This window comes from Stegastes partitus, unplaced genomic scaffold (assembly GCF_000690725.1).
Source record: "Stegastes partitus isolate 25-593 unplaced genomic scaffold, Stegastes_partitus-1.0.2 Scaffold58, whole genome shotgun sequence".
In the NCBI taxonomy this organism is placed as follows: Eukaryota; Metazoa; Chordata; class Actinopteri; family Pomacentridae; genus Stegastes; species Stegastes partitus.
This window is the reverse complement of record NW_007577789.1, coordinates 535,458-551,590: the sequence shown is the minus strand read 5'-3', so window position 1 is coordinate 551,590 and position 16,133 is coordinate 535,458. Positions and strand designations below refer to the sequence as shown.

The 16,133-nt window shown below is 42.1% G+C and overlaps 1 protein-coding gene across 1 annotated transcript; it reads right to left on the bottom strand.

Annotated features, from left to right (window-relative positions):
* Positions 1–5,749: 5,749 nt before the first annotated feature.
* On the bottom strand, positions 5,750–14,429 carry prdm2a (PR domain containing 2, with ZNF domain a). Its single transcript, XM_008275756.1, has 4 exons — positions 14,349–14,429; positions 12,801–12,858; positions 8,007–12,304; positions 5,750–7,742 (listed from the first exon to the last, which is right to left on the bottom strand). Exon 3 carries the CDS (start codon positions 12,233–12,235, stop codon positions 8,039–8,041), a length of 4,197 nt encoding a protein of 1,398 aa, XP_008273978.1. The 5' UTR covers positions 12,236–12,304; positions 12,801–12,858; positions 14,349–14,429; the 3' UTR covers positions 5,750–7,742; positions 8,007–8,038.
* Positions 14,430–16,133: the final 1,704 nt, after the last annotated feature.

Below are 16,133 nucleotides of genomic sequence, written 5' to 3'. Positions count from 1 at the left end.
GGCTGCGCTCCTCCAGGAGGCGGGGAACGTCCACCGTCTTCAGAAAGAGAAAAAGTGCACTGAGGGTCAGCGTCCGAGCGTGGAGAAGGTCGGGCTTCTTACACTGGAGCAACCCCCTTTTCCTCTGACTCTCTCTCAACTGACTGCTAATTTGCCTTTGAAGCTACTTCACGACCTCTCCTACGCCTTTCCCAGGGCTGTCATTTGCCTTTTCTTTTCTTTCTTTTTTTTTTCCTACAGCTGCTTTCCCCGCTGACTGCAGATCAGTCCCTCGTCTTGTGGCCTCAGACGCTGTCAGAGTTGCTGCTGCTCCTCAGCTGATGGGAGATCTGTGTTGGGTTTGCTCTCAGCCTTGCTCATTAGTGCTCCAGTGTGGCGCTGCTTCAGACAGAGAGCACAGCAAACACAGCATGAACAAAGCAAGAGAGAGGGGGAGAGAGGAGAGAGAGGGGAGAGAGAGAGTGAGAGAGAGAGAGAGAGAGAGAGAGAGCAATGAGAAGGAGAAGCCTGCTGCAGAGAGAAGACAGACTCTCTCCCCTGACGAAAGTGAGAACAGAGACGACTGTGTGCATGTGTGGAAGAGTATGTGCCGAACCGGTTCCAACAGTATGATGTAGCGAGTTTCTAACTATGTCGGTTTCTTTTTGATCCGATCTGACTCCTCTGTGGTGAGTTGACATGCATAAATGTAGATATGATCAAGATGCAGAATAGATGGTTATCTGTGTACAAAGAAGACATATTGGACAAGATGAATATGCAAAAGCAATGTTCTGATTCTGGTGCACACCTCCAATGTTGCCTTTTCTGTGTGTGTTTATACTCGACTCCAAACCCGATGTTGCTTCACAATACTAAAGCTGAACTCTTTTTTTCCCCTCCTCTTTCGTTCCTATTTGAGGATTATCTTCCAAATATAGACAGAGAAGACTGCATCTCTTTCTGTGTCTCACTCACACACAAACAGGCAGGTGTATGCAGGTTTTATGCAGCACTTTGCTTGTGTAGGCAAAACACACAAAAAAAAAAATTCAAGAGTTCCTCTCAAAGCACAACAAGGATTCTGAACTGAAAACTCAAGCGCGGACATAAAAATCAGTTTCAAACTAAAGGGGCCAGTGGATCATTAAAAATGGATACGCATCCTTTATTAATGTCCTCGTTACCATGTCTGTTTCTGCTCCCGCATAAACTGCATGCTGAGAGGGAAGAACCGACTTCTCCAAAAGCACTTTATCAGTGCATCCTGTTGGTTTTATTGCTTCCACTCAGCGCCGCTTGCAGGAGGTTAGTTACCTTCATAATGCCAGACATTCGTCTATCTTTGCTTTGAAGTCAGTCTTACATAAGTCGTCGGAGGCAGCAAATTAGTGCTATTAGGATCCGTGAGCCTATAAAGTTCAAATATTTGAACTTTACTCACTGTGATTAAGAATCTAGCCAAGGAGAGGTTAGAACAAAGTGTGTCTGATTGCACCAAATGTAACCGCATGTAACCTGCCTTCATTAAACACGGTGATGTTTCAATGATTCCTAAAAAAAAAAAAAACTGTCATATTAGTCAGAACAAGCGCTGTCAGACGCGTCGCGTCACAGCCGTCTCATTCGTCTTCACCGAAACACTGTGATCCTGGCAGGTCCTGTCATCATTTCACAGACTTTTTTACCTGCGCATGCAAATGTAATCCAGATCACAAGCTGCATTATTCAAACTCTAGCGGTCATTTTGACTTTTGACAAACCAGACACAGGTCAGATCTCCAATCCCATGTACAGTCCATGTCTCCCATGACTGCACTGCTGGTTTCAGCTCGCTATTGAAATTGTCTTTCAATTTGTCAATAAGGATGATGAAATTAACGAGAGACGGATCAAAAGCTTTCCACTCAGACTTCTGGGATGGATGTTTTTGTTTTCAATCATCTCTGATCATACGTCCTCACTTACTCATCATAACTTCCTATGAGAATTCAGCAGGGCCTTGGGCTAAGGTCCTGAGCTGTGTTGAGCATACAAATGCGGCAGCGCGGTTTGAAGTACTTGCTGAGCTTGTGAGCTCTGGGAGCTCCTGTACCTCGGGGCTGTGGTGAGTCGCTATACTGGCACAACTGTGAACTAAAAAAAAATCATCCACCAGGCACTGCTGCTTAAAACCCCTGCAGGCTGTTTCCTTAGTCCTGCGATTGTACTTGTTTCAGTTCTTAATTACTAAAAAGGACATCAGGTGAGTTAAAAGCCTTGTAATAGACATCTGCAGTGAATCTTAGGAAGTACAGTATCTGACAGCTTCTGGTTTTCCTCACTTCAATTACAAAGCACTGCTCTCCACCTAATGTGTTCAATTTGAACAGAATCCATTTGTTGGAGTGTTGAACATGGCAGAGAAAAAGAAAAAAAAAAGAAATCCAAACCAGTTGTGTTCATTTGTCACAAAAGCGCTAAAAGCCTCTGAAGAGTGAAAATTTAAGCTTCACCGGGGGAGAACAAACCCAAAAGCCTTTAGATGGAACACACAGAAAACTAGACGGAGCTTGTCTCACCTGCTGCTACTGAATTGTGTGTATCTGCATCGTACGGCGTCGGCTGCAGCCGTGACGCAACGGGACGCCGCAATTATGTCAGTGTCACGGATTGATGTTTCCAGAGGTTCTCATAATGATGAAGACTTCTTTATAAATAACTACATCATTAGCCCTGCACTACTGTTCAAATTCCAGCTAAACTCATGCCCACTGCACTGCATGTTGAAATAAATTGAGGCAGAGATTGCATTTGATGACACAGGTCAGAGCTTGAACTGAGCTGTCATCCGCTAGTGGGTATGAACTCAATTTTTAGTCATGATAAAAATTGGGTGAAGAGGACTTGAAGATACTCTGTTTGTTTTGCCCACTTGTAGCTCTGTGGAGAAAAATGGTTTTACATGTGGGTGGCAGCTGATGCCCACATATTCCCTTACAATGGTCCATCCATCCATTATCTATAATCCTCACTGGGGTCATGGGGGGCTGGAGTCTATCCCAGCTGACTCAGGGTGAAGGCAGGGGACACCCTGGACAGGTCACCAGTCTATCACAGGGCTACACTTAGAGACAGACAACCAAGCACACTCACATTCACACCTACGGACAATTTAGAATTAACCTCAACATGTTTTTGGACTGTGTGGGAGGAAGCCAGAGAACCCAGAGAGAACCCACGCTGCACGGGGAGAACATGCAAACTCCACGCAGAAAGATCCCAGTGCCCCCACCGGGACATGAACCAGCGACCTTCTTGCTGCGAGGCAACAGCGAGGCACCTTGCAGCCCCCTTACAATGGTTTCACACATATTTTGAAGATGTGGTCAGGTGACAAGTCTTATGAGAGGTATGCACTCTCATCCCGAAACATCATGAGACGTCACATTTCTGACGTGGGAAATAAACTATTGATCAAAGCAATCACAAACTACAAACAAAGTGTGAGAGCAACGGTGCAGTTTGTTATCTGGTGGTGTGATAGTGTACACAATAATGAAACATGGAGACTAATTTGCATTTCTAAACACATTGGCATCTTTCTACAAATTTGCTGGAGCCAGCTGGACACTGGAAGCCAGAAACATCATGCCAATGCAGCTTTAGATGTCAACACGTGCAGTGCAATAAGCAAGAAGACGACTACTGGCATGGAAACATGGATACAAACAATCCACAAGCATTAAACTCACGTTACTTTAAAAAAAAAAAAAAACACTGGATGTAGCGCCACAAATGGCTGCAGAGTGCGTGTCATGTGCACATTGAATAAATTAAATGCACTGTGTAATATGTAAATAAGTCAACTTTAGAGATGTTAGGAGGATTAACTCTTCACTAAGGACCGAACCAGGTCTTATGCTAAGCTAAGCTAATCAGCTAAGCTGGGTTGAAAAGGCCATCCTTTATTTAAACGATGAATTGTCAAAAACATCACACCATTTATCAGCTTGTATGATCTTAAAAACATCCACATTTGTCAGATAGCTGATGTTCAATAACCATTTTGTGTAGACAGTTTTTAAATTCTAATTATTTTCTTGCTTTTTAAGTGACAAAAATAGACTTTTCAGTCTGTTTCTGACTGTGAAAGCTGTTTATTCACGTGGCTTCCTCATTAAACAGCTGGAAGTTTGAATGTATTGGCCACAAAGAAAAAAATAAAAAAATCTTTTCGCTTTAATGAAAGCAAGACCTTATTAGCTACACACTTCAAAAACATCCCTGGTAGCTTTAGGCAGTTTCAAACAATAAACACAGAGCATCTATTTATATTTTGGTAAAAACTCACAGTTTTGAGGGAATCTCCAGAATCCTCACGAGATCTTCTTTCCTGATTTTTATTTTTTGATATCCTTTGTGCAGTCCTAATCCACAGGACAAACATTTTTGCAGCTCTGAGTCTAATGATTGCCAACACATGGTCACTCCATCGTCTGAACTATGATTGGTTGATCTGTGGTTGAATGACAGGCGTGATTTGTCCTATTACAACAGGTGGAGACAGCTGAGGGCCACTTGATTGGACCTTTGCTCACATTCCCAAGACACATCCTTCTTGCAGACTAATGTTCTGTCAGATGCTTGTCGCTTCTTAACTCACAAGCAAACTCATCTTAGCGCCTCTTTATTTCGACCAGTAAAATTCTCCTTCCACTGTGCATTTGCTAAACTTTGCACCACTAGGCTACTTCCTCCACCCACAGCTAATTTTGCTAATTACTTCTTGCCTCCAAACTCAGCTTGTGCAGATGAGTTTTGTGGAGTCAAGCTGGCCTGTTGGTTTATGAAGCTGCTCCTGCTGTTGCTCTTTGCCCTGAGTTAGTTGAATCAAGGCCTAAAATGTTCTTCCAGCTAAAGCCAGTGGCCACACTTTCACTTTACTTTCCTCCACTTTAGTCACTCACCACTTGACTCATCACTTCTTAGGTTAACTTAACCCCAAAGTGCACGGAGCTGCGAAACAATCGTTACACAAGAGGCACAAACTGCTTATTGCTAACTGAATTACAGTCGATGTTTGCGGGTTGCAAAGTTCAGCGAAAGCAATCTGAATACATTAATGGGAAAATATACAGCTGAGATTTGTAAAAAAGCAATTAAATATTCCATTTGAAGAACTTGAAGGTTGAGTAAACAACGGTGTTGTTTAATTTACTGTAAAATAGGGAAAAGGTACATTGGATTTCACTGCTAAACGAACCTGATACTTGTTAGCTGAGCAACCTTATTTACCCGTGATGCAGGAAGAAGAAATGTAAGAAAAGTGCAGCACAATTGTTTCAGATTTTGTTGTTGCAGATCTTAAATAACATTAAAGGTTTTAAACAGCTATTCTGTATGATAATTTGCCGGTTTCACAGAAAACAGGTCACAAGCTGGGAGCTGTAGATATTCCTGCATGAAGACTTTTTGGCATCCCGGTTCCAAATGCTGAAGTAGAGGTGGTGGAGAGGATTCTTTAAAAAACAGCATAAAAAGACATGTCACTGTAAATGGATTTTTCAAACAGAATGTAGGAGTGCAGGAGAGATGCAGCGGTATTATTCAGCCCCCTTCACTCTGCCGAATCCACCTCTCCAGAGGTTAACGTGAGGAAAGTGTGCCACCTCCTGGCTACGGATGGGTTCTGTGGGCACACGCTGCGTCGGCTGTATACTAGCAGGTCTCGATATTATTTCAAAGAATTCCAATCAACTTGTTCAACCAAAGAAAGTTTCACACAAGCTTCACATACAACCTTCACATTCGCCATTTATTTTGAACACTCGCTTGAAAAAACTTTAGTGCAAATCATAGAGGAATTGTTCAAAGACTGATAACATGATTTTAAATTATTAATAAATATACATGACTCAATTTACACTTTGAAATGCTACAAGCACTTTTCACAGTTAAATAACAGTCTCCCCAACCGTCCTGTACATCCAACATTTTGCAGTATGTCTGTATGAAAGAGATATAACCAGCAAGGTTTGCAAAGGCAAAAACGTAGAAGTACTATAACTCTCTCTCTCTCTCTTTCTCTCTAATACAGACTATTGTCAAGTTTTAGTTTCACCAAATTAATAAAACTCAATCATAATGAAATAACTACCCTGTATTGCACTGGATCTTCAAACTAGTAGCTTATAAAACCATTTTCATATGCCACTACAAGGTTTTCAGGAAAAAAAAATTAACCCATAACTGATCACATTTCTAGTTTTTGATTCATACATGTGGGAATTTAAATATACACACTTCACACATTAAACCATTGGCAACTGTTACGTAGAATATAAGCAACGGTGACGTGGTTGTATGTTACAGATGAAGAAGACTTAACAGACTTGTACCTCTAGTCACTGGGTGACGAAAATACCACAAAACAATATTGCTGACAAACATCTGCAGAAGAGGTGCAAAATAAAATAAAAAAAAAAAAAAAAGCAAATTTGACTACTGTAGGAATATTAGGATTTCAGAAGAAATGCAGAAAAGGCAAGCACTAGAGTTAGCTTGGTCAACGCCGTTTAGAAGTGAACATATTTCAAAGCAGCATCGGTGCATTCAAGCTGTACAGATTTTTTTTTTCATCATAGTACTTCTTTTTGGGATTGCAGTGCAAATAAATCAAACTGCACAGCTTCCCAAAAGTCAAGAATTTATCAAGGTGGCCTGTAAGCCCCCCGAATTAATCATGTAATTTGGCTGCACACTACATTCTCCTTTACGACATGTAAGTTCACATTAATCTTTTAAAGGTATGTTTTCACAAGTCGAATGTGCAGCTTCAATTTGTTGAAGTGAGGGTGACTCTTTCTGACTGAACCACCAAAATAAATTCTTTGTGTGGGAAACACTTTTATGCCACATTAAGTCAGAACTTATACATTAGATGGCACGTATAAATCATTATCCTCAAATACAAATACATACAGTAGCAGCTGGGCCAACCACGTAATACAGGATTTTGGCCTGAAAAGGCTGTAGCATTAAATGTTACATTCACACCAATGATTATAAACAGACTTTCCTCATCGGAATTGCTGATCCTTCATAAGAATTTTGACAGAAAGCTTGTGGCCAATGTTGCACTGCACTATAAAGGTGTGATTTTGTCATCTTGAGTTCAGAAACAATCATCCACATTTACCATTTCCCTACATTTGACATGTCCTTCATATACTTGTATTGGTTACTGTCTCCCAGATCAAAGGATCGACATCAGATTCAGTGTTTAAGGCCTAACTGCATCGACTTAATCCATCCTAAATTAATGTAGCTGTAGTACAAGCACACAGACGGCATGCACTAAGAGTTTAAACCAAAAGGCCACACACGACAGATAAGAAAAAGTGCAAATGCATGCTGAAAATGATTGCCACCTGCCATCCTCTCTGAAAAACCCACCAAGTAGGAAATGAGAGCAGCCTTCCAGCTCAGTTCCTCCAATTTCCTTTCCAATTTGTGACATGTAGCAGTCAGATTAACTTCAAGTGCAAATCCAAGCCGTCGACACAAAGTTTACGGAAACGAAGGAGGAAATCTACAAAACTCCAAAGCTGCTACAAAAGCATTCAAACACTCAGTGTGGTATCCTCGGTTTGTCTGTTGCATCTGTCCTGAATTCAGCCATTTATTCTACAGTATAATACAGCCTACAAGTCCGCTGGGTTTACAGTGTGATTACCAGTTTTCTCCCTTTAGAATCACTGAAGGAGTTCAGTACAGCAGCCCTGAAAACGACACAAACAAAACGCACATTGAGAAGAGACATAAATGCAGCACTGTTCATAGCCATCTGGTAGTTTGTTTGATCCTTCTCATTTAAGATGTTTAGTTTCTACTGAGAGCTGTTTGTGTTTTTTTCATCAGCATTACTTAATTACACAAATCATAAATCACGCTGCATAACTCCTCTATGTTCATAATGACTGTACATAACTATAATTGTCATTATTGTGCAAGCTTAAAATCTAAGTGGAGTGTGCTTCTACTACCTGCTGATCCCAGATGGGCTTCTGAGTCGACATCAAGCTGAAGCGCTCTGCTCAGAGCTGCTGGTAACGGTTCCGGTTGCTTCGTCTCGGCTCTGGCTGGGAAGCAACTCATCTTTCTGTGGTGCAGTCTGTTGAGGTTTCACTATAGTGATTTTTATTGGGACTCCTTTGACGCTATGCTGCACTCGGCTATATTGCCGCATAGTCGGGTTGAAAGTGCGAACAATGGGAAGTTCGTTCAGAGTGGGCGTCTCGTGCTTTGGCTGTGTGCTCTCTTTTATGATTATTTTGCTTCTTTTGTTGGAAAAGACGGTCTGTACTGGTAGGATGGCAGGCCGCTTTGCAGAACCAGATGTTTGCAGTCTTGTTTTATGCGGAGGTGAGGACTGCTGTTTCTCTTCAACATGAGAAACCCCTCTGTGCAAGCGTCCGTCGTTTTCCTTTGTCAGGGAGATTCCTCCTTCCTTCCTTTTCTTTATCTCTTTAGGTTTCTTGGGGCAGACAGCCATGTGCTTGGTTCGACTGCGACGCATTGTGAACTCCCTGCTGCAGTGCGGGCAGACGAATATTTCCTGTCGCTCACCCACCTGTGCAGATGACACTTTATGTGATGAGGAAAGTGACTTGTTCCTCTGTGGCATCACCCTTTGGACCAACTTCTTCTTCCTTTTGTTCAGCACTTTGAACTTTACTGGTGGTTCTTGAGTATGTTTGGACCTGTTTGAATGACTGACTCTGTTCGAAGCGTTCAGTCCGTTAGTAGAATTTGTAGTCGACAGCACTCCATTTTGAGATTTTGCAAAGTGGCGCAGTGGGATAGGATTCTTTCTGGGTGTGTATCGCCTTTTATCACTGGCGTTTGCACAAGCCAGGATATGCTTGTGAAGCTCTGGCATGTTATCAAAGCTTTTCCCACACTTGGTGCACCGGATAGCTGTGCTAAATGTCTGTGGGATGTTGTGGGTGGTGAAGTTTGTGGCTGAAGCCACTGAACCAGCAGGTGATCTGTTATGGTAAGGAAAAGGAGGGGGCTTGAAGCTGGGATAATGTTGGTTAATGCCGAGGCGAACATCAGGTCCTTTGACCTTACCGCCATCTGAAGCCATAATTTTAATTGTTGTAAACAGTTCTTCAGCAGTCACATCTACTTCACCTTCTTCCTTTTTAACCACTTTTTTGGGTTCCTCCGGAGCTTCGGGAACCGAGGGCGCCGTGTCGACTTTAGTTGTGTTGTTGTAGTTCTGAGGTCTTAGTTTTCCCTTTTCTTCTTCTGTGTATGTGCACTGCTGACCGGGATGTAGCTCTTCCTGATGTTGTTTCAGATTGCAAAGGTAGACAAATTCTTTAGTACATGCGCTGCAAACATAAGTCTTTCCGACACCGTGGAGGCTCGATCGATGATCGAGCAAAGCAGAGGGTTTGCCGAAGAGCAGCACGCAGAACTCACATTTGTAGGGCCATTCATCAGCATGATCACCTACGTGGTGGCCCAGTTCCTTCATTGAATGGAACAGCTTATCACACACATTGCAGATGAAATTCTTGGTGAACGTCTGCTGTTGTACATCAGCCGGTGTGTTATTTAAGGGCTCCTCCTCTTCAGCTTTCTCAGAAGGGGGAGAGGTTTCAGTGGAGATTTCAGGGATGGAAACAGAACTGTTAGCAGCGTCCTCATCTTTTGCGGTTGGTGGCTCTGGACTGACAACAGGCTCTGGGTCAGGAATGGACTCAGCTACAGAGGGGCAATCAGGTATCACTGCAGTGGACAGAGTGACTGATTCTGCGATGGAGGACACAAGAATAGTGGGGTCTGCGGTTTGAGGGTTGGGCACCGATACAATCTGTTGCTGTTCTATGTGATTAACAACCATCTGTGTCGGAGCTGGAGACTCAGCAGTATTTTCTTGTAAGGTAATTGCAGCAGGGACTACACTCCCCGGGGCTTCAAGAGCTATTGTACACTCTATTAACACTGTGTTGCTGGCAATGTTGTACGAGTTGAGTAGGGAATCATTTAAAGTCACAGTGGGTGTGAACGGCACTTCTGACACAGGAGTGGACTCAACTATAGGTGGATTGAGAGCAATTTGATCAGTGAGAAACACGTGGCCAGGGAGATTTAGAGTCGGGTCAAGGGGTTGGGAGAGAGTGACGAGGTTTGCAGAATTTGTAGTGGCAAATGCAGTTGTTAAATCACACTCTGAAGAACTTAATGCATTTTCTGTGCAGATTACCAAGGGCTCAGGAGATATATTTGGGGCTAATACCTGGATTGGTTGGTTTGAGGGGTTGGAAATTTGTGGTGGTGGTGCCAAAAGTGTGATTAATGAAGGAGCAGTAGGGAGCACAGTGTGTGAGGTTGGGGAAGCAAACGCTATCGTACACGGTGAAGCTGGCTGCAGAGCAACAGGGGTAAGAGAGGCAGGTGATGGAGTCAGAGAAGTGGTGGGTAGGGTAAGTCCATAAACAAGCCCGTCTGTAACGGGATCCACTGGAGTCACGATGTCTGAACCTGTAACTATGGTAAAGTCTGTGACTAGAGGAGCCTCAGGATTCCCCAGGCTCATGCTTTGTTCTCCAAGTTTCATTAAGGCTTTCTCCACCAGGCATGTACTTGATTCTCCTTCTTTCAAAACGGTCTGCGAAATAAAACTTAATGTTGGTTCAGATTCACCTAAGCTCTTTTTTTGCAAACTCAAATCCAGCACAGCATCAGCCAAAGCCACATCTTCATTTCTTTTGATTGCATTAGAAAGATCCAGAGGTTGCTGGTTACAGGAATTACCACCAGTCACAGGGGGCCAGCTGTCCGTCAAAACAGGCTTCACTGTCGGCTCCGCGACAGATGGGGTCGTGTCACTGTTTTCGTTGAGTGTCTGGTGCACAGGTGAGCTTTGCTGGGTCTCTGTTTGTCCCATAGTTACATCATCAAAATCTCCTGTATCTGGTGTTGATGTTTCTTCATTTTGCTGTGTCGAGCTTGTGGGAGAGCCGGTTCTTCTTTTAAACCTCCCTGTTCCAGAGGGTAGGACAGAAAGAGACACAGGTGAGCATGGCTTCTGGCTATCTGTGATGAGGGCAAGTGTAGGTTTAAGGCCGTCCTGCTTCTCCAGAAGCTGCTTCAGCTTTGGCGACAAAAACACAGTTCTTTCTTTCTGCACAACTGTAGACTCTGTATTTTGAGGAAGCAGATTCTCTATTAGAGAAGATACAAGTGATGACGAGGATGAAGACACGACCACCTCAGACTCCAGTTCAGTTTTAATTTGTGGTAGGAGAGGTGGTGTTGCAGTTCTCCTCTTGGCAAGTGGTTGACCAGGTATTTCCTTGCCTGCAACTGAATCTGTATTTAAAACCTGGCTGATTTGGGTGGGGTCTAGAATCAGGGCATCCAGTCCAACTAAAGTTGAAGACCCAGAATTACCCTCAGCTGCTTCACAGTTACTGACAGTACTTGTTGACACTATCTTTCCATCAATGTAAAAGCTAAGATTCTCAGAAATATTGCTAGAGACATCTAGCATGTATTGTTCTGTGTGTTCACCTTCATTCTCCAGAACAGCTGCAAGTGCTGCACTCTCACCAAGCTGTGTTTGCTGTTGAGAGGATTCACTGACTATTCTCTGAGGATTCTCCTCTTGTGGCAGCTGCGTTTTTTCCACATGTGTGACTTGCTGGTGGTTCTCATGGATCCTGCGCTCATGGCGTCTCTTGTTGGTATGTGTTGTGAATACCTTTTCACAGTACTTGCAAGCATGGTGCCCATCTTGTACTCCTGGCTTGTGTGACTGGGCAGCGTGATCTCCAGCAGACAAAGCAGACGTATTCGGGCTAGTAGGGGATGAAGCATGAAGCTGCATGACTGAGCTCCCTGAATCCAGAGGCTTTGTCTTTTCATGCTGCAGCTGACTTAAATTTGAACCAAAAGACATGTTGCTCATATCGCTTTTGTGTCCCTCATCGTTCGCCCCAGTATGAATGTGCATGTGTCGTTCCAAGCCTTGTTTGCTTGTAAAACATCTCTCACAGTGCTGGCAGAGAAAGGGATTTCTCTCAGTATCCTGTTTGGGAAGCTTATGAGGCTCTGGGTAGCGAGACTTAGTCAAGTCGAGTTCTTCTTCATAAATGTCTTCATCATCATCATCATCATCATCCTCATCATCCTCCTCTTCCTCTATATCCTCATTGTCTTCAAGCTCTGAGATGTACAAGTGAGGAGACTCTTCCATCTTCTGTGGGGTGGTATAGCTGGCTCCCTGAAGGCTGTCTGTCACACGGGGCTTTGGCAGTTGTCACACCTATTTAACAAATGAAGAAAATACTGACGTTTAGCAAACTGACACAAAATATAGGTAAAATGTCACTTAAGTATTACATAATAAACAATTCTACAAATACAAGTCCAATCACTTCCATATTTTAAACAGCTTTTAACCTCCTGTTTGAGTTGTCTGCTTTATCAGTTGTGACACATTTGGGGATGCAACTTATGTATTATTACTAGCAAAAGTATTATTTACAGATTTGTATTTGTTAATTTTAGCAAGCAAAGTAGTGGGTAATACTGCACTGCAATAGCATTGAGAAGGTACAGTTTATGCTGCACATGATAGCGTTAATGAAAATGTCTGATTCCTATATCCTATCATATTGTTATTGTAAAGTAGGTCATTCCTCATGCAGTGCACACAAATTCAGCAATGGAAATCCCTCCTATTAAAAGGCATTTAAAGAAAAATAGTTAACATTAGCCAAATTAAAATAATATCTGGAATAGTTAACACAACATCTCACCATTTTATTGGTCTGTGCAGAGTAGATGTTTGGCAGTGGAACACACAGACTTTTCTTTCTGTTGGAAAAAAGAAAGAAAAGCACACATTTCTTAACCAGTTCAATGATGTAGGATTGTTCACAAACAGCTGATCAGAGTGAACAGCTGTGGTGTGGGAGTAGCTGAGAAGCTCTTTGGTCAGCATTTAGCTGCTGGCTATGCCTTGAAGGAGTCCCGTCTCGTCAAGGTATGCTAATGCATCTCAGGGATATCAAGGTTACATTATAAAGCACCAAACACTGCATAAGATAACAGACCCACACTTTGTAACATCGTTGATTCATTGTTATGGAAATCAGGCGTTTCCGTTTTAAACACTAGTTGCCTACAGTGAGCACAGCACCAGGATACTGCAGACCTGCTCCCATCATTACCTTATTTACCCCGGTGTGGTTGCCTTACGCCACCTGCTAAACTGATTACACTCAACACCTGGCGACGACCGCAAATATCTTCTCGTCGTTTTTTTTTTTTTTTGCCACCACCTTTCAGTTACTATTGGAAGTGTATACATACAATATACACAAAACAAATGAGTGAAGTTGTGCATAAATTGGTGCATTTTGACATTCATCTTCTGCTTGGTGAGACAAAATGGCAGGCCCGTCTTGTGCCAGATTTATCGTGCTGACATCCACCTTCTCACGACTGCATGCGCCCTCACAGCCTCAGAAATACGTTGAACCCAACGTTTACGGCAATGTGTTTAGTCGTGTACATTTTAAACACGCATTCTGCACATTTATTCTCTGACTAGCGCAGCTTTCAGGCACTTGTAGACAGGAGGGGAAATGTAAACAAAGACTTTGTAGCTTCAGTATATGTCGGTTATTTATTTTTTCTTTTTATAAATAATCCCGAGGTGCACTCCTGTTGCACAAATAAAACTGAATCCGTCTCGATATCATGTCAGCAAAAGCGAAAATTGTTCCAGCAGCGATCAAAGGCCTACATACTGAATTATTTGAGCCTCTCTTTTTTTCCTTTTCAAAATATGCAATTTGTATTTTCTTTCATATGTGCTGCAACAGGCTTACTAGGCATGTACTGGCCACAAGATACATTTTGCAGCAGAAGTTATATTTTTTTAATCGCACATTATGAGCTTTGGGCTGCGTTCACACGCGTCTGCTTCACCTGGTTTGATGACGCTCCCCCGTCCTTGCACCATTGCTAACTGGTCACACAACACGTCGTCACATTACTGTTTTGCTACCGAGGCTGCTAGCTCGTCCACCGAAAGGTCACCTGGCTTCTCGAATATACACATTTCACCGTCCTCCAGATAGGAGAAAGTCCCCTGTAAATGATATACCTACAGCCGTGAAGGTCCTGTGACGAGGCTTAAATTACCAAGTGAGAGAAATCAGCAGTTATCGGCCATTAAAGTATTAACAGTGTATTGCTAGCCACAGTGCTAGCTCGTAAGCCCTGGCTACGTTTAACATATAACCTGCGACATTACAAACACTGTCTGGTAAAGCAAAGTTTTTAGTTTCCATACATACTTGAGTTTAGAGCCAAACTGCGGCACAACGGTTTGAAATATTCCTCTTGTGCAGCTTGTGGACAGCTGTTTTTTCTTCCTTAATGTACCAACAAGGCTCCGGCGCTCTGATTGGTCAGGGATTGTGGATGTCAAAATTGGACCAATCAGCGGCAGGTTTGTTAAAACCCTGGAAGTAAAAAAAAAAACAACAAAAAACAAAAAAACATAAAGGCAAACTGCAGCTGTCACCTGGAACTAAAGTGAGCATATTAACGCATCGTGGCCAGACTAAGCAAATAGTTTCCCTATAATCTAATTTTACAGGCTTAAAAAGAAAAATACGTTTTGTTTTCCCCCCACATATTCATTGAAGAAATTGCCAGTTTTCATATTGTCTTATTTTAAATATATATAAAATGTTGTATTTATTTGTAAGTAAAATAGATCTCCAGCTTGTTGTTAACAGTTTTGATCTTACAATAATTAAAAACGTATTTTTTAGATCGTCAGAATATTTAAACCTGCCACTGCAATGTCAGACTGTAAAGCAACTTTATCTTATCCCCATGACAAAGCAGCTGAATAATGACAACATCTGCATACTATCCCCTTAAAAACCAGCTCCTGTACACATTCCCCTGCACAAAAAAAGTTTTTATAAAAGAAATATATAAATGATTTTCCTACTTGCCATATATGAATCAATTCATTAATGACAATGGCAGATAAGTTGAATCTCGTATTGAGCTATGTGACATTTGAATGACTCTTGCTAATTAGTCACTGAGTTCAACTATTAAGAAAAAATCTAAACAGTCTAAATACTTTTTAAATTCAGTAATTGCAATGTATCGATTTGGCCTGTAGAGGGTGCAATATAACAAAGCCAATGCAAAAATGTTGGTTGTAACTTCACTGTGCCTCAGTGGGTCATTCTGTAACCAGCATTAACATTTTTAGAAGGATTTATATTCCCAAACAATGTTGTATAATGTTGTGATTATTATCAGTAGTAGCAGATTTTAAGTAACCAACAACACAAACAACAAGATGAGCACAGTAATATAGCTTGTCTGCAGAAAAGTTATTTATTAGACCATGAAATGTTATTTTTTATAAGTGTACAGGACTTGAATTGATCTTGTCTTGGGGGAAAAAATAATTATTATTTAATTGTTGACTTAATTTTGATGCTGTAGTTAGATATAAACCGCATTCAAAACTTTAATTACTGTTGTAATTTCTGTTTCACAGCTGTTGAGAAAACAGCAGCATCATTGTGCTGACAAGTTCAAGATTAATGATGTGCACCCATATGTGTTCTCATCCCCTGACCGGCTCTCTGTTTCTCCCAACAATTGTTCGATTGAATCGCACTGGCATCGCCTCGTAAAACGCTCACACCTACACTGACAGAAAGCCACCATCTGGTTTCACGTGGCATTATTTCCACCTCATCATAGAAGCTCTTTCAAAGATTCTGTAGGAGTTCCACCAGACCCCACAAGTACACATGTGACATCGTGCAGCACATGGGTGGTGTTCTCATGGCACATGCATGGCATGTCTCTTGTTGTAATGTTGTATGTGGGCTGAGTGGTGTTTCACTATCAAACTACGCGCCAGACCTCTGAGAGCCATAATGAAAGATCATAAATAACAGGCCTCTCTCTTTTCAGGCTTTTCTCCTTCTAAGTGCTCTGGATTCAACTCCCCCAAACTTGGCAGTGAAGTTGCTGGTGTGTTGAACTGACATAGGTCTTCAGGAACTAACTGTATTAGTCATTGCATGGTTAATTTAGTG